Source organism: Melopsittacus undulatus, chromosome 9, assembly GCF_012275295.1.
Source record: "Melopsittacus undulatus isolate bMelUnd1 chromosome 9, bMelUnd1.mat.Z, whole genome shotgun sequence".
In the NCBI taxonomy this organism is placed as follows: domain Eukaryota; kingdom Metazoa; phylum Chordata; class Aves; order Psittaciformes; family Psittaculidae; genus Melopsittacus; species Melopsittacus undulatus.
Genome location: NC_047535.1, coordinates 614,234 through 637,560, shown reverse-complemented (window position 1 = coordinate 637,560; position 23,327 = coordinate 614,234). Strand labels below are relative to the sequence as shown.

Below are 23,327 nucleotides of genomic sequence, written 5' to 3'. Positions count from 1 at the left end.
GGGGAGGAAGGAGCAAGAGCCACGTGTGAGAGGGGAGAGGGAAGAGCCATGAGGAAGCCACCTACAGCCACCCCGAGCATGGAGTGTTGCTCAATACAGCCTGGCCCCTTCCCAGAAGAACACAGGATTGGTTTTTTTTACCAAAGTGGAATTTGACAGAACAATTCCCCTTAGAAATAAAATTCTTCAAGCATTGGATCACTGAATAACGAAGGGTAAAGTGTGTGGTGACCTAAATTGGATTCCTTAAAAGGATACCCACCGAGATCAAACTGCTTCTATAGGGGCTGTGCTAATGCGAGATACTTCCCAAAACACAGAGACAGAGCAGCCGCTGCTGCCGGAGGAGCCCAGTGCTTGTGGAAAGGGAAGTGGTAGCACTCGCCCCTTGGTGAACCTTCACTGAGGCTGAGAGTGCAGCATCAGCCACCCTCCTCCTGCTCTCCAGGGAGGCACTGACCATGCCAGAGATGAAATCTTCTTCCAAGACAGATGCTTGTGTGTCACCTTCGTGTCTGCACTGCCCCTTCCTTGGCTGATGGTGAAATCAGCCAGAAAACTGTATCAGTTTCTCAAAGAACAGAGAAACCCATAAAGTGTAGGAGTTGAGGCCAAGCATCCTTCTGGGCCAGGGTCAAGCTGTTTCACCAGCTGCAAATACTATGAAAAACACCAATTCCCTGGTTTGCCCAACCAGTTCTGACCTGTAAGTACATGCCCAGACACAGTGAGTGCATCGCAAGGCTGCTGGAGCAACCATTTCAGTGATGGAGGGGCAGAGGGTCAGCACAGAAAGCTAAGGGTAAGTGTCCATTTTTATTGCCATTGACCTAAAGAAACAATGTGGGGCTTTTCTAAATATAAATTAAGAGACAGCCTGGGGCAAGAAGACAAGAAGAGTTCTATGTAATAAACTGATTGTACCTATAATAGTTATAGCAAAACTATAAGGATAATATTCACCTGTTTCCCAGCATCAGTTATCCAACAGCTTTGTCACTCTGCATCATGTCCAGCAGTAACCAGGCTACAGGGAAAGTCCACATGAACAGAATCACCTTAAGGAATCCTTCCTGCCACTTACCACCTCGCTCAAGATGGTAAATGAACTAACACAGGCCCCAAGCACCAAGGGACCACACAGAAAAGGGGGGAGGTTGTTTTCAGAAGCCCCCAGTCGAGCAGATTCAAAGCAATAACATGGAATGGTTTTAGTGTTCTAAGAGGCAAGCAGCTAAAAGCACCTCAACTTCCACAAAGCCCAAAGTTAGTCCAACTTCAAAAGTCAAAGAGAAACACCAGAAGCCTCACATACCTCAAACAATTTATTAGAACCCATAACTGTTGCTTTCATTAGAAGAATTCAAGTTAACACCTAATTCAGGGCGAAATTACATTGTAAGACAAAAAAAAACCAGAACAAAAACATAGAGCATTTGCTGAAGGCTGCAGTTCCTGGAGCCCTGGCACAAGTTCCTGCTTCTCAGGGGGTTTTAATGCTGAGCAGGTTCAGTGTCTGGTTTTCCCACCATGCAAAGGGCTCTTCCCCATCTGCCTCCCAGAAGTGTGGAATGAAGAGCTCAAGCCTCAAACAACCCCCCCTTGAGATGCCGTGCCAGAGCCTGAAAGGTTTATTTCTTCTCTATGTGAAACTGGGGTCAGAGATCCCTGCAGCCTAATAAAGAATTGTACAACTTGTGGCTTGCTGGAGGTTCACTGAGCAAACCTCAGCTGTGGCTCCAAATCAGAACCTGAGTACAGAGAGAACGTCCACCCACCCGGGTCCCAGCCCCCTGTTCACAGTAGCCCTTTTGGAGAAGCAGGTTGGGTTCAGAACCTTAACTTCCACAACTGCAGATCAACAGAATCATTCGCAGGGAATTCAGAAAGTGCTGAAACACAGAATACAGAAAGTATTGAACTTGCAAACCTTCTGCTACAGCAAATCAAAACGTGGAACGTGGCAGACAGAGACCTGCAAAGCATTAAACTGCAAATCAACTCGTGTGATAACAGGATGGGTGCTGCTGGACAGTAGGTGCACATACAACGTCCCTGCAGAGCTGCACAGACCTGCCCACCTCTCCCTAACACAAGTGCTCTCTTTAGCACATCCACACAGGTATCCTACAAGCCCTGCTGCTTTATTTCTATCACATTTTTAAACCAAGCTATTACTCACACAACTATTTCAGGTTGTTTCAAAGCACTGGAACTCTAATAACTGCTGCTTTCCAGCTCTAGCTATGAGATTTGGTCGCTGTGATCAGAACTGAGGTGGTTTGTGCTGCCAGGGAGCAGCACTTCCCTCGGATACATGGAAGAGGGAGCAGTCCTTTAAACATCCTGTTGTCATTCCCAACTGACAGCTCACCTGTGGAACACAACACGCATGAGGAAGGTGGGAGTGCTGGCCCTCAGACAGGTGCTGTAGAAAAGGAGTCCTTTGGCTGTACAGTGTTTCCACAGTGGATTTGTTACATGAGATACAAACTGTACAAGTTCTCCAGTTTACAAAGTTGTCTAAATGGCAGAAACAAGTCAGCCCGTATTTATAACACCGGTTTGAAGTGTAAAGATTATTACAGAGAGGGAACAGTCTAAGTAATTGGCTCAATGTAACAACAAAAATGTAGTTTTAATACAATCTGCAATAGTACAACTATGCACATATGTACACAACGGCCTCCTGGTACTCACTGACTTTGAGTATGTGACACTTTTTGTTACCAGCTCCCTTTAAGGTAAGGAACCTGAAGCAGGAATGGTTCAGTTCTGCAGCACGTCAGCTCCCTCGGGTGCAGCCTCGTCCTGTCCCTGTTCACAGCTCACAGGACACCATCACTGAAGCGGGGCTTGCCATAGTCGAGGTCGTTCTGTAGGTCCCGTTCTTCATCATCTACAAATGAAGCACTCAGGTCAAACCTGATGTAATGCTACTGAAAAGACATCTAAGCAACTAACACGTACATCCACATTGAATGTGTGCCTGGGCTTGGGAATGAACTCATTGGGGAGCACACAGAGAACACACATTAGCTGTCAGCTCCTGGGACAGCATCCTCAGCTCTACTGCTGGAACCCTGCTGCAGAGATGGAGTAACTCAGGTGATGAAATAGTTTAAACTCACTACTGTGATTGAGAGTTTTCCTATGAGGATTTCAAACTGCTCCACTACAGCCCAGCTCCACACTCAGCTGCTTTGCAAAGCTCCATTAACACACTTCAGCCCATTCTGGAGCTCAGATGCAGTCAGGTGCTACAGAAGCTGGCACCTCACGTGGTGGGACCTCCTCCAGACTACAGTGACACTGTTCCAACCCAGTGCTCTGGCTGGACCACCAGTGCCTTTCACACCAAGGTGGCCGGTGCATCTTCCACTGCTGCTGAAGCCAGCCCTGCTGTCAGTGCTTCACACACCACCACCTCCCATCTCCCACCTCCAATCCACGGGTGACAGTTGGAGAGAGTTGGAAAGGCAGCTCCCAGCCCCTTCCAGGCTCTTGTCAGTGAAATCCCTGTTCTCCCTCCCAGCACTCCTGAAGAACCAGCAACATGTTCTGCTCTTCACAGCTGGCACAAGCCTACACTGTGATACACACCTGACCCACCAGGCAAGATGCCTCCTCTTGACCTGCAGAGTGCCTGTGTGCCCCGCTGGGAACACTGAGCAAGGGCAGCACATTGCCACTCCAGGCTGCCACATCATTCAGCTCATCCTTACAATGGATTTACAGCTCTGTCCTGGATGGGGAAGGGTGAAGATGCCCCATCTCTGGCAGCGTTCAAGGCCAGGTTGGAAAGGGCTTGGAGCAGCTGCTCTAGTGGAAGGTGTCCCTGCCCATGGCAGGGGTTGGAGCTTTAAGGTCCCTTCCAAAACAAACCAGGCTGGGATTCTCTAAGATGTTCCACCTTGTCTTTCAGATCCACACTGCCCATCTCTCCATCACTCTACTCTGTCCTGCTTCTTGATTTCTGCTCCTTGGATTTCGGTTTTTGAGCCTCATGAAAAGCCAGAAAGTTAAAACCCCCCACCTGGTGCACCCTCAGAACACCCATTTCCTGCAGCACATGCAAAAAATCCATCAGGGAAATGCACATTCAGTGTTTCTTCAAGTGATGTTTTAAAATACACTCTGCCCTCTACCTACAGTGACTCTGCTCCAGCCTCCTTCCCCCAGGAACTGACCAAGCCCTAAAACTTCCCTTGTTTCAGTTCACAGCCCTTCCTGCGCTTCAGAGCTGGGCTTTGCCTTTGTGATCAGCAAAGATGTTGGTTCACAGGAACGGAAAGCAAAGATCTCCCTAGATGTGAGACTGTCTGAAGCCTTCAGCACTCTGACAACTATCCACCAGCCCATGAGCGAGGTGGGCACCTCCTCCCAGCAGAGCCTGAAGCTTGCCTACAGGATGTGCTGTTCAGTGAGGAACCACTTGCACAGCACAGGGTATCCATCACTTGAGGTATGGACTCCTCCACTGCCCGGCCACCACAAACCACACTGACTACAGCAGAAGCCAACACTGTTTAAATCCCCACAGGCAGGGGCAGGGATGGACACTGGGCTGCCAGGCTGGACACATCCCTCAGGTTTGTGTATTTACCTCTCATAACTTCAGCCCAAGGCTCACACATTTCTAGTGCCCACAGAAACCATGTTTAATGGAGCTGCTTTGTCTGCATGTGCCTTGTGCCTTGTTCCAGCCTGATGCAAAACCAGACGATGTTTTCCTAATGATTTTTCAGCAGGAATTATTTCTTTCCTCCCCTGCACAAGTCCAACCCCTCCTGAATGATCCAACCCCATCTCCATGATGCCACCCTCACACACATCCTTTCCCTGAGACACTACCCTGGAAGCACCTCTCCCCGCACTGTGTGACTTGTGCCTCTGGACAAGTCAACAAGAAGTCATTAGGAAACAGCATTAAAGAGGGCCTGGAAAGTTGGGTTTAAGGCATTAACATGTACTGCTCAGATCACTCTTTGTTAAAAGGCTTCCAGAAGTCACTCTGTTTTCACCACCAGGTAGTAAACCATTCTCTCTGTACAGATACAGGGCAGGGGGATCAGAAAACAGGTTTTCACCAAGTCCCAGTGTAAGGCCAGCCCAGCAGTGAGCTGACAGGTACCACATCTATGGGGAACCTGTTCTACGAAGCCACTTTGATTCAGAGCTCTTATTTTTACAAACATCCCTTGAACAACAAGCTACATGAGCACAATCTCTGTGGTCTTTAACACTTTGTCCACTAATGTCTGTATTCTCCCCACCTTTTTGCACCTCGTGTGCAGGAACACTGTTCACATTGCTGGCAATAGCTGTAACAAGCATGGGATTAACTCTTGCTACCTAAAGCCCTTAGTTTCCCCACAAAGGTCACTGTAATGATGTCCTCATGTCAACAAGGACACCAGTGTGGATCTCTGAGGCCTCCTCCTGCCTCTTCCCATACTCCTGGGTAAAGACAGGCTGAAGGGCTGACTGAGGCAGGTGGTAGAAGTTGGGACGGCTTCAGGAACAGTTCCTTGGCCTTGGTTAAAGTGCCAAGAGTTGTCTTGTGAGGTCCAGTTAAGGACCTGGTGAGGAGCAGGGCATCACCCCCTGCTCACCAAGGGGAACTGACCTAAACCTGAAGCATCCAAGCCACCAACTGCTTCAATGTGCAGGGCAGAGCTTGGACACACAGACACACAGTGACCCACACAGTGACACGACCACAACCACTGCTTGAGGGTAACAACCAGAATGCACTGCTGGCTCAGAGCAGAGTGTAACAGAGCAGCAGCACAGGTCTCATTTCTATCAGCAAGTGCATTGATTGCCCTGGTTCTGATCCATGCTTTCCTTTTGCTTGCTCATGAGTTTTAAAGCACCAGCCTGGCCAAAAACCCGCTTACACTGCACAGTTCAATGTGTGCCCACAGAAATCAGGTGCTTTGTACCAGCTTTCGCCATTAATTATGCTTGGACAGCAACTGAATACGTGTCTGAAACACTACCATAAGGAACTGCATTACAAGGATAAAAATGAGGATGCCCACAGAACATCAGTCAGGGTTTGGGGAGGGGTGTGGGGGTTCCCCTCCATTTTGCACTCATGGAAATACTATATATGCTTATGGAAATGTTTTCCCCTCCAGACATGCAAACCTCTCAGAGACTGTGACCAGCAATAGGTGGAGGATGGCAGAGAGCATGGCGGGTCCACAGCACACAGTGATGGAGGTGATGCTTAGCAGCACATGCAGAGGTGGTGACATGCATGGGTGGGTGTTAGGCTGCACTGGGTCAGCCGCTTGCAAGGTGGGTTAGGAGGACAGCAGGAGCCTGTTGAATCTGTGTACAAGGCACAAAGATCACACTGGGGATCCCCAGCTGAGACCTTGCTGTAGTAGTAGTCACAAAAACTACACTTCCGTGTTTCAAATAGCTTTAGGAGCATCCAAGGCTGCATCCCAGTGAGGTGGGAACCACATCTGGGAAATGTGTCTTGATTCTCCAGCAGAAGCTGCACAACCAAAATAAGGTACTAGAAGCCTCTCACTGCCCACAGCCAGAGCATCGCTCTCAAGCACGAGCAGGACCAGCTTTAAGGATTGCCTAAAGCTCATTCATTTCATATGGGAAGTTTGTGATCAGGTCAATGTAGCAAGGCTTTACACAAATTCAACAAGTAAACTCAGAATGGATTTTGACACAATGGGATGGAGACAAGGCCCAAGCTCACCTTGGACGTCTTCTTCTCCACCATCACCATCCTCTTCCTCATTGTAAGCCAGCTCAGCCTGTTTGTCTGCCTCATACTCACCCACGTTACCATCATCCCCATTATAATCTGCCAGTTTAGAACCCTGCTGCGGATCAACAGGGGACTCATTCTCATCAAAGAATCGGCCTGTGAAGTAGGCAAAGGATTAAGTCAGAAGCAGAGAGAAAAGAAACAGGGAGACTCTCAATGAAAGCAGATGGCAGGTTAGGAGAGGGCTGGGGTAGCTTCAGCTGAAGGAGGAAGGGGGACAGGGGAGAGGGCAGGGGGAAAGCAAGTCATGGAATATCTCCATGCTGAGTCCCTCAGCATTTGGCTCATTACAAGCTTCACTCTCCGAGGAAAGAGCCCAAACAAAACCTCCACCTTCTGTTACCCAAATGCCAGCACAAGGTCTCTGAACATGCTGAAGAGCAGACACAGGGGCTTGGACCCAGGCTTTATGTCTGAGGACCACCAGCGTTTTCCTACTTACAGCAGAGCAACAGACTGCAGACCCTGTATGCGGGGCCCACTGCTGAGCACACACTACACCATCAGGGCTGAAAACCCAGCAAAGCTCAGCCTTGTGCCTCCAAAGTTACTGTTTTTAACTACCTAATTCATTTGGCTTTACACTCGGGTTTCCTATTAGACTTCAACAGTTTCCAAAATGTTCTGAATCCAGTATTTTTGTCTCCCAGCAAAGAATTAAGACTAGTTCCAGACACTGAAACAATGCACAAAAAGCCACAAGAATTAGCTGGAGCTCCGCAACGACGAGACAGTCGCCCAAGCACACAATGAAAGATTAATGGTGTGATGTCAAGTTCAGAGCTGGTGGTTAATGGGGTGCAAGGAGATCTGTTCAAGTCAACGCAGTTCACTCTGCGTGCCCGTCGCTTCAGGAATGTCACACTGGGCCTGCAGAGGAGCCGAGTCCAGAGGGATGATGTGGAAATGAAGCAAAATAGGATTAAAGTGCGGTACAATCATTACAGGCTGGAAAGGGACTGAGAACACACTGCCGGGGCAGATGTTAAGCAATTCACAGTGGAAGCAATTAAAGAGGGAATTTAAGCTGAAGAACATGAGTTTAGCACCAGGATTAAAGAGAGGCTGGGGTTGCAATGGACAGATGTAAAACTGAAATGATTGGCAGCACACAAAGCCCAGGACAGAACCAGTAACATGCTGCTGTCTGGATGGGGAAGAAAAGCAGAGGAATCACATCTGGTGCAGCTCAGGTGTACAGGAACAGGAATTAGTTACTTTCACAAACTAGAAGAAACTATGATCTGCTTAGAAATGAGAAGTGTAGCATCTTATTCTCTGTCCATCCCCAACTGAGTAATCCTTGCTGTTGTTTGTATTTTTGGCCACTACACCCTATGTAAAGAGCAGACAGAACTGTACAATTCACGCATGTCAAATATAAAAGAAGCCATGGAAGACACCCAAGTGTGAAGGAGCAGAGAAAAGGAAATGTGAGGATAACTGACTTGCAGCCTGCAATGGAGCCATCCTGCCTGCAAAGCCAGGTCCCTTCATTCCCCCTTGCCAAGGGAGGACAGCACATCCATTTGAAGACCCTGACCACTGAAACATGAAGCTCTGTCACTTCAGCTGTGGGCACCTGGCACGCACAGGCTCTTCAAGCAACTCCTTTGATCAAACTCTGTTGTGCATTTCAGGATACAGGGTGGAAGCACATCCTGCCAGGCTGCACACCAGTTGTGCATACACCTACCCCTGCTTCAACAGAACCATCTATGAGGGATATTAAAATCCCTGAAGCCTTCCCAAAAGATCTGTTTCTGAAAGGCAATGGTAAATTGATGCCCATTCCCTACCTCTTCAGCCCTTTGCTTTTCAGAGCTTTTTCCCCTCTCATACTAAACCCTGTTTGGTTTTTTCTCTCCCCTGAATTCCTTCCAGCTTCCCACCATCTTTGATATCTAAAGCCAGAGGATGGCCTAGGTGAAACAGTTAGTTACTGCATCTCATCATCCTGACATCCTGTTATCACATCCCAGAGGAAAAACACTTCAGACATTTGTTAGAGACCAACACCCACTGTTGCCCACACTGGTTTGCCTGAACTGCTCACTTGCTGCTCATCACTCACTCTGGGCAGGAATTCCTTTGTTCCTGATTGCAGACTTCATGTTCACAAGCTTTTATGTTGTGAAGCTGCATCTCCTACATCAGTGGTCATCCAGCACTCGAAATACCAAACACCACCAAGCAGAGGATGCACCTTTGTGAACCTCACAGAAGCTTTGCAAATAAAGCCATTAGTGATACCTGTGTCTTTTGGGCACCCACCAAATAGCAGTTTATTCCTGACCAGGTCTCCATCTGCCTACAACAAAGCCACATTCCTGCTTTTTCTGCTCTTTCCTTTGAATACACTTTCAGATCACTTCCCTTGGTTACAGTCTGTTCTTGAGAAATCTGTGCTAACCACTTGTCATGTTCAAACTGATGGAGGGTTTGTTCTGGTGCCTTTCCACATCTCAGAGCTGCTCTCTCCACAGCTCTGGAACTCCTCACATCCTCCCCCTCCTTCTTTCTGAGAGAGGTACCATCACACCACAGTTGTTAATGGTTCAGAAGCCATTCCAGGTGGCCTCTTAAACCTCTCAGGCACTATCAGTTAGTTAAGAAAGGGAACTTCCCAACCTAAAACTTGTGACAGAAGTGAAGTCCCAATTTCATGTGCCCGAGAGTGACTCCAGCTTCCAGAATCCTCTTCACTGGTCACTGAAACCAGTTCAGGATTCCAACAAAACCACTGTTTCTGTACCACTGTGTATCTGATCCACAGCATTCATACACATCTCTGTTGGGAGGCTACAGAATCCTTTCCTCCTGACAATTCGCATGGCTCTGAGGATGCTGCTTTGATGTAACAACCTGTCATCTTGGAGTACAGAACGATGTTAATAATAGAAACCAAAGCCTAAATGGAAACTACTTAGCTGTGAGCACAAAGAAGTGTAAAGTTGAATTTCTAATAGCTATAAAAAGAAAAGTCTTATTTGGCTTTAAAAAAAGCCCAACAAAACAGCCCCAAAAGATGCTTCAGCACATGGGTTTTTCTTCCAAGTGCCCCTTCTCCACCCAAATGCTTAACAATCAGAATTAGCTCTTTTAAAATAACTAGGTTACAGTATACCCAGTCAGAATACTCTATACTATACTGTATACTAATACTTAGGAGTGTTATATCTCCACTGATAACATAAGAAACTTCAGTGGGATGTTCCTACAGGAAGATGCTGTAGGCGTAATACTCTCTTAGTGTTACAACAGACATCTCACAGCCGTGCATGGCTGTGCCAGTTCTTACCTGCTGCCTGCCCACTAAGCCTCAGCAGCATCACCACCATCACACACAACACACACATGACTTGCTCCTGTCTATTGGCTTCTTCCTCCAGCAGACACAGAAGAGCAGGGTTCTGGAAGACTTCCACAGAGAAGGACAAACCTCTGGCCAGTACAAATACACCACCCAAAGACCCTCTATGTAAGGGCTGAACTCTTATGATACTGTCCAAAACTTAATTTAAGTCATAGTGTGAATACAAGTAACTATCATGCATGTGTCAAAGGTTTTGACTACATCTATTTAAATGTGTAGTAACTTCCAAAAGCATTTTTGATGCCTCTAAGCAAATATTTTTCTTAATGCCTGAATATATATCTATATATATATGTATATATAGATGAAAGATGCCTCATTGAGGTGTATCTTTTACACACTAATACATTACATTTCAGGCTTACTCTCTAGAAGACCACCTGCTGTTATGGTTCCCACTTCCCAGAGAGGCATTATTACAGACAGAAGCTGAAATGATTTTATTCTATTGAAGTATATGATATCAGCAACTTACTTTGCTTCATCTTCTGCAAGTCACTAACTCTGCTCTTTGGGATTTTGATATGGTCTGTCTCAATTTTGTTTTCCTTCTGGCCTTCCATGTTTTCTTCAAAGTTCAAGTGCTGGAGAGAATTGGGAGGGATCTGCTTCACAATGTCTGCGTTTTCATCAGCATCACTGCGCACACCTACAGAACAAGGAAGCACGTTTGGTTTTACATGGTTCCAAATGCAGGCTGTAAAGTTACTGCAAAAGAGAATTCATCACAGTTAATGCACAATCAATCCAAGTCATCAGCTTCTCAGGTGATTTTCTGTATGTACTTAAGTGCTTGATGAAGCCCAGAACAATAATACGTTTATGTATTTCTTTATCCTCCTGATAAAATTCAGCTTTTCAAGTCTACTGAGCATCATTTCTTGTTTCAGAGCTATGATCTGAGAAGAAGCTTGCAGAAGGTTACAGCAGTTATGCTGCAAATAACAACTATAACACATAACCAAGGAATACAGAAAGCCCTGGTCCCCCCTGAAATCCCCATCAACCTGCTGCTGCTGAACTCCAGCCTTCACTCAGTGAGCTTTTCACTTGCTGTCTTTAATGTTTCCTCATTAATCAAAGTCAAAAAGCCCTGCCTGAGAACAACAGGAAAGGAACTATTTGGAGGATCTGACATTTAGAAATAATAAACTCAATGTGTACAGAGGCTTTGAGCTCACCCGTTCTGGGGCTCTCATCTGCTTATGCAGCCATTGCCAGAGCAAAGAGATTAAGAAATGCTTCTGCTGCCCCTTTATTCAAAGGGCCCAAGGATGGGCATAATAAACTTGAAGCTGTTTGTTGTGTCACACACATGTAACAAGCATGTTACATTGAATGGCTGTTAGCAGGGCAGTATTTGAACTTGCCAAAGGTGCACACAGAACCTAACCTTATCTCTGACATTGAAGCAAAGTGACTTGATCCATGAGCATTAAATTTCAGTGTATTTTATATGGATTCATGCCCTTTCTAACTGCAGTTCTTCCAGCCCCTGTCACCGCAGTACTTTTAATTCTTTCATACTCTAACTCTCCCCCAATCACCCTCACGTGAGCTGCTCCCAGGAACAGGAGGACATTGAACAATTTAACCACTGTTTAATCTCCAAATAGAACAGGCTACCACCAGATCTACAATCTACTCCCGGTGATGCGTTGCAGCCCTGTGTAATGAGTACCCCCAAGGGGAGATACCCATTTCAATTACTCTCCTCTGCCCAGTGCAGAAATCTTGAAGCACTTCTCTTTGAAACTTGTAACTCTCACAATTGGCTGAAGTTGGTCAAAAGACTCAGAAATTACTGGGCAATGGACAAAAAGATCACAGAACCTCAGTGCCTCAGGAAGCCACACTAAGGACATGTGCAGCCTTGTATCCTGCAGACTGATCATTGGCTTTCTTTCTGCAAGCACATCAAACACCACAAAGGGTCTGGCTACACACGTCTGACACTCAGGGCAGCAGACATTAACAGTGGGTTTCCTACAAAATGCTGACTTGCCACCTGCTAGTAAGAACTTTACCTGGTGCCAGATTTGGAGCATGGGGTTGTTCAGTTGGAAGATTTAACACAGGTTGATGAGCTTCACTTTTGGGAGCTGAAATAAGTGGCTTCTTTATAGCTAAAACAAAATGCAAGGACAGAAGCATGAAACAGGCAGTGTACACCAGGTCTTCCCCTAAGAATCCTGTCAACTTTGTTGTTTTCTTGGTTTTAAGCCATACATTAAAATATAAAATACAAGATTTCTGGGACAAAAATACTGATGTTATCAGAACTCAAACCTCAAAAGCACAGTAAAATTTACCCCATTTTACATCCACTTGAATATTATTACCATAGAGTGATTTTAAAACTTTGCTTTCACTATGAAACACATGGTATTCAAACAGAACATATACAACACCAAGAACCCAAATGTGAAAGTACGAGAATACTTCTAACCAGTTGGAGTGTCTTCAGCTTTAGCGGGGTCATTATCCTCTATTTCAGGCATTCCTGCATCTCCTCCTGGTTTGATTTTCTCTGTAAGACAAGAATAGAATATGCTGCCTTATTAACAATCAATCTCCCTCTTGTGGAAGGCTCTAGGACCAGGAGAAAAGTCCTTTATCCACAGAACACATCCGACATTGATAGCACAACTACAACACTCCTTGTGCTGCACTGCAGACTGCTCTGGAGCAGCACGCCCAAAATCAGGGCAGGCTTCAGAAAAGGATGGGAAACAGATGTACTGCTCTTGGGAGCAGAGTACAAAAAGCCTGTTGCAAGAAGCTGACTGGAACAGACACTGAACCGATACCAAAACATGCTGACTTAGCAGCACAAGAAGCAGCAACAGAGGGAACCTCCATCTGTCTTTCAACGAGGCCTTCAGGGAGGACACAACCACAATAATTACTCATTAGGAGCCTCCTGCACAGCTGCTGATAACCAGAGGTTCCCACTGTTCCTCCCAGCCAGACACTGCTCAGTGGTTTCAAGGCTCCTCACCCCCAGCTCTCCAACAAGATGCTCCTTCCCTGGCTCACCCCGAGATAATTCACTGTTCTGCTTCAGAGAAATGCAGGATTCTGTATGAGGACACCACAGACTGGCTCATTATCCATCACAAATAACAAACCTAACAGATACCTTTGCCATTTGCAACGTGATCTGAAGGCTGCTCATTCTTTACTGGGTTTTTATCCTCTGTCTCTGGAACAGTCTTGGGTATCGGCTGGTCATCATTATTGGGACTTACTTCAGTGTCTTTACTGGACTGAATTTTTTGTGTGTCCTGTTAAAACGAATTCAGAAGGAACCAGCATTAAACACATTCCTGAAAATGGCAAACAGAACACCCTCAAATTCGTGATTACTTTGGGTAAGCAAAATGGCATTGCTGATATTACATGATCACCAAAGCGACCAACAGCAGAATTCCTCCATCTACAAACCTGAGTCCTGGGGTAGGAGATGACAGGATGGACACTGGACACAAAATGTGAAATAAAGCAGGGCTGTGAGACATTTATATTGGTGTATGTGGCTCAAGGGTAAAACAAACAGGTTAAGTAAGGGGTCACTGGCCTTGAGCCTCAGATCAGAGACTTTGAAACTGTTCTAGACTGTAAGACTGAAATCTACTTTAACTTTACCTTATCATTGTCTGTTTGTAAACAGAGACAAGTAAGGGAACTAGATTCAAAGAAAAGCAGGTTATTTCACCTGCTTGTAGGAAAGAGGCCCATGTTCTACTGGCAGCTTGCACCACAGAATTACACCCCTGATACTATTCAAATGCCATTGTTACTTGCATCACATTAGCACCTCAAGGCCTCAACAGAGATCAGGTTCCCCTTTGCAGTAACCTCTACAAGGTTGTAAGGACACAGATCCTGCCCTAGAGAGCTGTAAAGTAATATCCATTTTACAGAGAAGAAACTGAAATCCTTCACAATGATGTCATGTAGCAAGGCTGTAGCAGAGCAAGGAATTAAGCCCCATGTCCAAGGCTCAGTTCACTGACTGAGCAGAACAGGCAGTGTGTACTCTGATACTCATTTAGGGCTGAGCAGGAAGATATTTAACCAAAAGTTAGGGAAGAAACGTCCAAAGCCTCCACATCTCTGCAGTGCTCAGTCAAACAAACAGGACATCAGACTCTAACACAAAACAACTTTGCTGTGCATTACCTTCTGTTCCTGCACAACTTGCTCCATTAATTTCTTGATGTTTTCTTCATGCTGCAGTCTCATTTCCTTGATCTGCTGCCCACACTGCAGACTTGATTAGAAACACATTGTTAGTTACATTTCATTTGTTGCATCTGCTCTCCCATAAATAAAATAGGGGGGAAAATATGAAGCGGCACAGAAAGCCAAACCTGAGTTATAACAAGAAGAGTGTGTCCAAAAGGCCTTGTCCTGGAATGGAAATGGACTGAATACAGAAAGTAAGCAGAACTGACTAAAAACAGGGACAGAGCAGAAAAACAGGAAAAGAAACAGAAAGGCCTTGAACATGTCTCCAAACCCTGGAAAGCAATGGGAAAGTCGAACTCCACAGTTAACCTGTCAGCACACATTAACTCCTCCAGGAAAGCAGGATCTCCCCTGTGGCTCTCACCAAAGAAGATGCACAACTACCACTACCGGTTACTGACACGAACTCAGATAACAGGATGTGGATGACACAGCTCAGGATCCCAGCTTCTCCAGTGAGCCACATCAACATCAACCCAACTCAACAAAGCTCCTGTCCCCCACAAACCCACTCATACTCAACACCACACAAAGAGGAAAGAATAAAGAATATAAATAGAGGCTGAGGTCAGCTTCAAATTTCAATCTACACAATGCTTTCTACTTCAGTGAAATAAAATTACACTCCTAGAGAACCATAGAACAGTCAGCTGGACTCCTCCAAGCATTTGTTAACCAAGATCTCCAAGGCAGAAAAAATGCATTGACTTAAAATTGTCCAATGCTGAACAACTGAACTCCAGTAAGTGAGATTTTTCTTGGATCATGAGTCAAGGGGGAGGAGAACACCACAAAAGCAGAGCTCTGAAATGAAGCAACTGCCTAAGTCACAGTGACATCAGCAAGTGAGCACTCGGAAGTTCCAGGATTAGCAGAAATAGCATTAATTTGGACTTTTTACTAAGCCCAGACTTCCAGTATACACAGAGAAACCCACAGTTACCACCGTTCTTGAAGCTCTACCTGTCATACTCCAGCCTCCTTGCAAGGTAAGTGTTGTTCTTCTTGTACTCGTGCAGCTGATCCTCCTGACGAATGAACTCCTGACGCAGCTCTGCCAGTTGTTCTAGAGCAAACAGCAAAAGCCAACATGAAACAGAAACAGAAGATACAACTGGCAGTATTGCCAGATTAAGTTAAAAATATGCTTAAGCTTTATGTTATTCCTTGTAGATATACTTTAAAGATTCTTTAAGTAACTTGACAAAGATGCCAATTTACTCGTGTTTGCCAGGTATCAGTATGAATTATAGAACAATTCTCATTCCATGCCAAACCCCTTCAGTTTTTCTTTACCTTTTCACCCAGAATATTCACACAAAGCTAGTTCACCCATCTGCTGGAAATCTCCTTAATATCCTGACAGATTCTGCCATTCTGAGTGACACAAGGTTGGTGATGATGAACTATTCTTTTTCTGCAGTACTGTACAACAGAAGGTACCTTCACACTACCCATAAAGCCAATACATACTTCCTGTCTTCACAGTTGTTCTGGAAGTTCCTCTCCCTGCTCCTCAGGCTACAGATAATTGTCATGCTTCCTGCTATCTTAAGCAGCATCTCCAGAGACAGAGGCAGCAGTGCCAAGTATGTTGTCTGCGGGTGTTTGGCATCAGCTGCTCGAGGTCACTCTGAAACCCACACGGGAGCACTGCAGGCACTGTAATCACGTCTGCATAGAACAGCCCCAACAGATGGTTTCTGGACCTTTTCTAACTCAAATGTTGAGTATCACAATGCTGCTGGTCCAACCTGTACTGAACTGTGGATTTGGTCATGAAAATGATTCTAATCTCTTGGAAGTGAGCAGTGTCAGAACACGTTCTTTCTGCAGACGGCAGAGCAAAAGCCAACCTTTTGCTTATCCAGAGTAGGCAATAAACACATACAGTGACATTTCATAGAATGGTTGGGTTGAAGGGACCTTAAAGCCCATCCAGCTCCAACCCCTGCCATGGGCAGGGGCACTTTCCACTAGAGCAGCTTGCTCCCAGCCCTGTGAACACTACCAGGGATGGGGCATTTCACTTTATCCAGTGCTCCAGCACCACTTGGTCTCTCATTTAAGATGTTTTCTGCAGAACTCCCCTGCTTAGCCATGAGTTCCTTACCCTTCAAACGATGTATGTCTGCCATTTGATAGGATATGTTGTTCTGCAGCTTAATCTGAAAGGAAGAAACAGTGGTGTAAGTACAGAGCATCGGCAGGTCAGAGGCTGAAGGCTCAGGCATGTTTGCTTGCTTTGTAAAGGCACTGTACATAAAGGATTACCAGAATGACGTGTGGAGCTCCTGTAAACACAAGGGATATGTATTTAGTTACCTGAAAGTGATATCACCAACTTGAGCACTGTCTTTAGGCCTTGCTAACAAGGACTTCAATTGACTTCCAGAACATATTTCTATCCAAAAAAGCCCATTCTGTCAGCAGTAAAGAAGCACACTACATCCTGACACTGCAGGAGGCCTCGGTGCATCCCCAGTGTCAAAGGCAAGGGTATAAAAATAAGCCCAGCATCAGCAGCACAACCACTCTTTTCCTAATGGCTATTTAAAGTAAATCAGTGATGTGATGCTACCAAATATTCACCACACACAGTTTATTTGTAAGAGGGAATCTGACACCACAGCCTTCCACAGCAGCTTTTCATTGGGTATTTTTAGTAAGGGAAATAAATAGCATGTGCATTAAGTAAAGATGCTTTGTCTTGTTCTTACTCAAAGACATAAGACAAAACACAGCAGAAACAAAGAGAAAGATGCACATGTGGAACATACTGAGAAAGGGGGAGAACCCCCACAACTCATCAGGCAACACTGATGCTGTAATTCTTTCTCTTGCAGCTTCACGATGGATGTAAGCAGTAACTCTAGAAAGGGAGCTGAAACAGGGCTGTGACTCTCGGGTTGCAAGGTCGGAATTACCTCTTGAATAACAAACTGAGGCACAAGGAGCCCTGCTCTGATATGGAACACACTCAGGCAACTGCAGTTCCCACAGGGATTCTGAAGCTCAGTGGCTGAGTCAGTTACCTACATTCCCTGTGGAACCAAACAGGAGACATATGTCCTGACTTTAAGGCTTCCTGCACCCACCTCTGCTTTCCCTTTCAGCACATTATTCATGTCTTTAAACACAAAAACATGTTTAAGACACACACAGACCCTGGGATTCAATGTGTCCCACACGGCTGAGGCAGCACTTCCAGCTCCAGGAGCTCTCCGGCCGGACCAGAAGTGCTGAAGCTGTGATGTACCACAGAACACAGCGTACAGGGAGGCACGGATCCAGGGAAGAGCTCCAGCCACATCCCAGAGGCTCCTCACGGAACACAGCGCTCCGGCCAGCACTTGCTCCGTGCCAGACTGCAGTGTCCTGGCTCAGCACCGCAGACATGGGCACTGCTGGCAGCAAAGCCTGTCCCAGGCTGAGAACCAAGCCAAGAGGTACCCCCACCAGGCTCCCACCTCCAGGGGGAAGGCTCAGCCACTTCCCAGGCTTTTCCCAAAGCTAGGAAGAATGGCAGATGATGCAATCTCCTGGTAATCTGAGAGCCCTCCACGTTGCTCTGAAACACATACAAAATGGGAACGGCCCAGGGATGCTTGAGCAGCAGCCTCTGCACGTTCAAGCCACACTGGAGCAACAGTCACACGTGTGCTCTGCCCACCAAGAGGTTCAGGGCACTCCAGTTACAGGATGCACAAAGAACAACACTCAGTTAAAAGAAAGCCTGTGTTGGACTTCACACAGAAGCACAGGCAGAAGTAACCACCGAGCCCTTCTATTCCAACAGGCACCCAGCTCTCCATGAAGCCAACACCAGGATGGGGGAACAGGTCCAAACCATGATTGTTGAGCATTAACCAAAAGCACCTTTCCTATTTCACAAAGCCACTGGCAGTAATGACCAGATCTTTCCCCTCCTCCACTCTAATGTGGTTCTTTCCCAGAGCCCAGTAAATCTACCAACAAAGGAGGGAAGTGGCTGGTTCTGTTTTCAAACCTTCATCTATCAGAATTCATCATACATGAAGTCTTCCTCCTGGCTTGCTTCTGCTCATCCCATAAAACACTGGACTCGCCATAGGCTGGGGGAGGGCTGCCTGTCTGCTACAGCGTTTAATTTGGAGGTAGCATCAGGTTTGTCACAATCTTTCATCTTGATGTTGAGCTCCAGAGAGAAGTGACAGGATTTATATCCAAAACAGCTCAGCTGACAGCAAATGTCCCTGGTCTGAAGGATAGGAAGGGAAGAAGCATTTGTATGATTCATGGGATCTGTGCCACCTACACATGCAAAAAAACACACTCCACAAACCATGGCACAAGTCCAGTTCTTTCTGAGCTGTGTCCTCCGTTAGTCCTATCTGTATGTTCTGTTTCTCAGCGGCTCCTCAGATCCATTCCAAAGCACTTGGGATGTACAAGAGAAATTCTCTGGAGCCCAATGAGCTCCGCACAGGGAAACAACATCGGAAATCCTGCGCATGCCAGAGCTCTGTACAAGCAGACAACCCTGCCAGGGCTGCCTGGAGGGTAACAGTGTCCTGGAATGAAAGGTGAGGTGAGAAGAGGAAGGTAGGAGCAGGCTGGAGCTTATCCCTATGGATGGTGGGACAGAACACAGGTGGTGCTGCTTTCTGATGGTGATGAACAGTCACTTGGTAACCTCCCCCGGGGGCATTTCCTTACCCAACAAGAGCACACTCTGAGCTACCCGTCCATGCTCCAGGGTGCAGCTTCACAAGCCAACACATTGCTAAGGCTGTGCAGGAACAGCACAGGAGAGCTGCTCAACAGCCTCTGCACAAGACCCTTCTAATGTTGCCAGCTGCCTTTTTCAGAGCAGACACAGCTATGACCATGCTGTTACCACAGCATCAGGGATGACACTGATCATCAGGAACACGTCGTAAGCATGGAACATCATTCAGTATCACAGCTTTGCAAACTGAGGAGCTATCAAGGAGTTCTGGCAACAAATAACATCGCCAGCTGCTCCCGAGGATGTTTTACCCCACAGTTCCATCCTGTGAAGCACCACCTCGGGGCACCAGCCATAGTTCTGGGATGAGATAGGCGCAATGGCAACCACAGAGCTCTGAACCCCCACACACCGGGTGGCTGCCATCTGGCAGCTCTCCACCACACATCCCTGCCCTTCAGTCATCTTACTGAGCTTACTGCAAAGGGATGTATGTGTAAAGCGATGGGAGGGGAAAAAAAGCCTCCTCACAGAATGCTGCAAAGCAGCATGAAATACTCAGGAAACTAATGGTACCCACACACATCTCTCAGACAGCAGGGCAATCCCTGCCCACCTGCCTCCAGAAGTCCTCTGGTTGTTCCAGGGTCCAAGAGACCACCATGAGCTCATCACATTGTGACAGAAGAAAACCCCAAGAACTCAGGCTTTTCTAACTGAAACCCCACAAGACACCAGGTCACCCTCCCACACTTGCTCCCAAGAGCAAACATCCTGGTACAGTGAATGGCATCCTGCAAACGTGGCAGGAGGGAGGAGACACACAAGGGTCTGGGCTCAACTACAGACACCACTGAGTGAGGAGAGAGCTGCCTGCAGAAAGCCAACTTGCCTCAACACTGGGAAATGAACACCCAGTTTGCATGACCACAAGGCAAAGAAACCCTTATGGGGACACAGGGGCATGAAGCAGAACTGATGCTCTGAGAACCACCAGAGCAGCATCTCCCACAGGAATTTGCTATGAAACAAGACCTGTGAGTTACCAGTGATGGTATTTGGTTCTGGCTTTTGCATTCCACAAATGGATTGTTGGTAAAACCCAGCTTGTTCCAAGAACATCCCTGCCAAATTCTATTTTGAGAGAAAAACAATTATCCTTCAAGCCTTTTTTGGTCAGACACTTTATACCTTCTATTCACTACTTCTTTCTCTGACAGATCTTTATTCCCTGAAGCAGAGCTTTATTCTCTAGTCACTTAAAGGGGTTTCTTTAGAAGGAAAAAACCAACCAGGATTGTTGCCACTGAGAACATTATAGGAGTTCACATGAGAGGAAGGGAGAAAGGGACAGGGACTGGTTATTGATAAACCAGGCTGCTGCTCTTGCCTGTTAAGGCCAACTGAACACTTTGAACAAAAGAGGGGATATTCAAAAGCTACTGGCTCCTTTGGCCTTAAGTGGCAGCTTCTAGAACAGAGAATGAGGATCCAAGGCATATACTGCAGTATGCACACAATAAGCATAAAATTAAGTTGTGCATCTTACTGGTCCCATTTCTCCTGGTCCCCTCCTGACTCAGAGCGTTCAAAGACTGGACAGGTTTATGGAGAGCAACAGTGGTCAGCAGGCAGGTACAGCTCACCAGCACCTTGGTCTGCATCATGCATCAGAGCAGGCTCTGGCTTCCAGCAACCCTTGCGGGGCAAAGAGGAGCTGGATGCCTGACAGCCAATAATGCACAGAAGAAGTTCGTTGCCCTGTGAATGCAGGCTCAGTAACAGGAACCCAACTTCATCCACAGAAAGAGCAGCCACACCACCAGCATCCACTTACAGTACTCCCCTTGAAGATCCTTGGCCACTTCCCCAGCAGCCTGCAGCTTGGAGGCAGTTTCAATGCAGTTCCCAACCATCAGCAGCCTTCCTCCACTGATTTCTCCAGCCTAGCTGTGAGCTCCCCTTATTTTAGTACCCTCAGCAGCCCAAGAACAGGAGCTCCAGCTCAGCGCCCTGACCAGCACCTGGACTGTTTTCAAGCTACTCCCACCTTTGGATGCTTGTTTTTACTGGAGAGGCCAAAGAACAACTAAACCTATTTGTCCTCTATGTGCAGGTAGAAGTTCAGTTCAAAACGGCCAACAATGCAAAAAACACCCCAAACCAAAACACCCAAACATTGAGAAAACTCCTGGTTTTCTGCTTTCTACAAGGGGAAACACCTTTGTTACAACCCAAGTGCTCTGCAATCACAGTGTCTAGGTTGGAACCCAACCGCTTCAATCTCAGTTGAGCTCTTACTCAAACTTTGATATGGGTAGAATACCTATTGATTGATTAAATCTAGATTTCAGAGTATCACAAGATTATTCATTCCAGTGTTAGTGGCTTTAGTTTCCAGCGGAGAGCACTGGTGACAAATCTGATCTGCCTTTTTATTCCAGTCTCAGAAAACAAACTCCAAGTGCCACGTTTGCTGAACACACAAACGGGCTCATTTTAATGGTTCAGCAGGAAAGAAAACCTAACTTTAACACAAAGTTCATCGGTTTGAAGGAGGCTAATTCTGTAATGAGATGTGCATGTATTCAGCTTCTTCTGGGACAATTAAATGCATTTTCTTACCCTGCTCATCAAATGTGTCTTATGAAAGAGCCTGAAAATCAAATTCAGAGCGTGGCAAGGCTGAGAGCGTGACATTTCCATAACCCCCATGGAGACAAACAGCGTTCACCAGCAGAACCGGGCACTGCATACAGAGTACGGCTGAGCACAAGAGCTCGCCCGTGTCACTCCTCTGTGCCAGCTGCCTGTGATCATCATGGAAGTTGATGCACGAACTCCTCCTCCCTTCCACAACAAAAGAAACCCCCAGGCGGCCCCCCCACAACAGGACAGGCTGGATTCACCCTGGCCTGTTCCTTCCCAGCTAAGGAAATGACACGTTGTCTCAGCAGGGTTTGATGCCCCAGGCACAGGCTGTGCTGTGCCAGGCACTGCGCCTGAGCGTTAGACTTGTGTCATTTGCCTTGAGGCCAAACGAGCCGTTGTTTTAAGGCTGTAAACAGCTTTTTGATCACAAAACATCAGCAGACGAGGAAAGCGGAAGGAAAATGAATACATTTAAGAACAGCGGTGTGGAAATGAGCGAGCGCTCGGGTTTCCACTGCCTGCACACACACTGCCCGTGCTGGGCATTTTCAGCTCTTTCCTGGTCTGCTTTCACAAACCCAAGCATCCTGCGAACGTTCCAACCGCGACCCAGCCCCACACACCCCCGGGGGCTCGGTTCACCGGCCCGGGGCTGCGGGCAGAGCCCCCCAGCTCCCCCCCGTTACCTTGCTGTCCTCGCACTTCTTCACCTGGCCGTCCCTGGCCTGCAGCTGGCTGCTCAGGTGGCTGTAGTCGGCCTCCTTCTGCTCCAGCTGCTTCTTGTGCGAGTCCACCTTGCCCATGAGGTCCGAGTTCCTCTTCTCCAGGCGGCCCCGGGCCACCTCGGTGCGCTTGGCCTGGCTCTGCAGCTCGGCCAGCTCCTCCTGCAGCAGCGCCTGACGGGACGAGGCGCTCCAGCAGTTGAAGGCCAGGATGGCGATCAGCACCACCAGCGCCACGAACACGAGCGAGGGCAGCCGGCCGCCCCTCCGGTTCGCCCCGAAGCCCACCATGGGGGAGAGCACCGGGCGGGGCCTTCACCCGCTCCCCGCCGAGCCTCAGAGGGGAGCACCGGGGGCAGGATGGGGGCTGCAGGAGGGGTGCTCAGAGAGCACAGCACCGGGCAGGGGTCGGGAGCATCCCCGGACACGGGGGGACACACGGGGCCGGACCGGACCGGGCCCTACCGGCGGTACCGGAGCTGGCTCGGGCCGCACCGCAGCGCTGGGGCCGCCACCGCGGCGCCCCGCCCACCGCGCCGGCCGGCACCGGGCTCTTCCGGCTGGAGCCCCGCCCCTTCCGGCACTGACTCTCGCGAGAGCTTGGCCTCCTGCCGGTACGGGTACGAGTCCGCCATCTTGTACGGGAGGGGTGATTTTATACCGGGAGACAGGGACAAGGCACCGACACCGGTACCGACACCGGCATCACCGATACCACCGGTACTACCGGTACTACCGGTACTGACACCTTCATCCCCTGTGCACCGGGGCTCGGGGCCGTGAAGCTGTGTTCGCTGCTCAGCGTTT

The 23,327-nt window shown here is 47.6% G+C and overlaps 1 protein-coding gene across 2 annotated transcripts; it reads right to left on the bottom strand.

The window, feature by feature from the left end:
- Nucleotides 1–1,312: 1,312 nt before the first annotated feature.
- GOLM2 (golgi membrane protein 2) lies at nucleotides 1,313–23,046 on the bottom strand. 2 transcript variants are annotated; one of them, XM_005141187.4, is made up of 10 exons: nucleotides 22,485–23,046; nucleotides 16,549–16,603; nucleotides 15,399–15,501; nucleotides 14,367–14,457; nucleotides 13,324–13,468; nucleotides 12,631–12,711; nucleotides 12,209–12,307; nucleotides 10,657–10,830; nucleotides 6,734–6,901; nucleotides 1,313–2,899 (listed from the first exon to the last, which is right to left on the bottom strand). In XM_005141187.4, exons 1-10 carry the CDS (start codon nucleotides 22,809–22,811, stop codon nucleotides 2,829–2,831), a joined length of 1,314 nt encoding a protein of 437 aa, XP_005141244.2. In that variant the 5' UTR covers nucleotides 22,812–23,046; the 3' UTR covers nucleotides 1,313–2,828. The 2 variants fall into 2 exon arrangements, with proteins under 2 accessions (XP_005141244.2, XP_030910808.2); XM_031054948.2 differs by lacking the exon at nucleotides 6,734–6,901.
- Between the last annotated feature and the right edge of the window lie 281 nt (nucleotides 23,047–23,327).

Bases quoted from the DNA above. Each gene is read 5' to 3' on its own strand.
- GOLM2 (XM_005141187.4), bottom strand. From the start codon at position 22,811: ATGGTGGGCTTCGGGGCGAACCGGAGGGGCGGCCGGCTGCCCTCGCTC. The intron at 15,502-16,548 runs GTAAGGAACTCA...TGTTTGCTCTAG, and splicing joins AGACATACATCGTTTGAAGG to AACAACTGGCAGAGCTGCGT. The intron at 6,902-10,656 runs GTAAGTTGCTGA...CCTACTTCACAG, and splicing joins CTTGCAGAAGATGAAGCAAA to GCCGATTCTTTGATGAGAAT.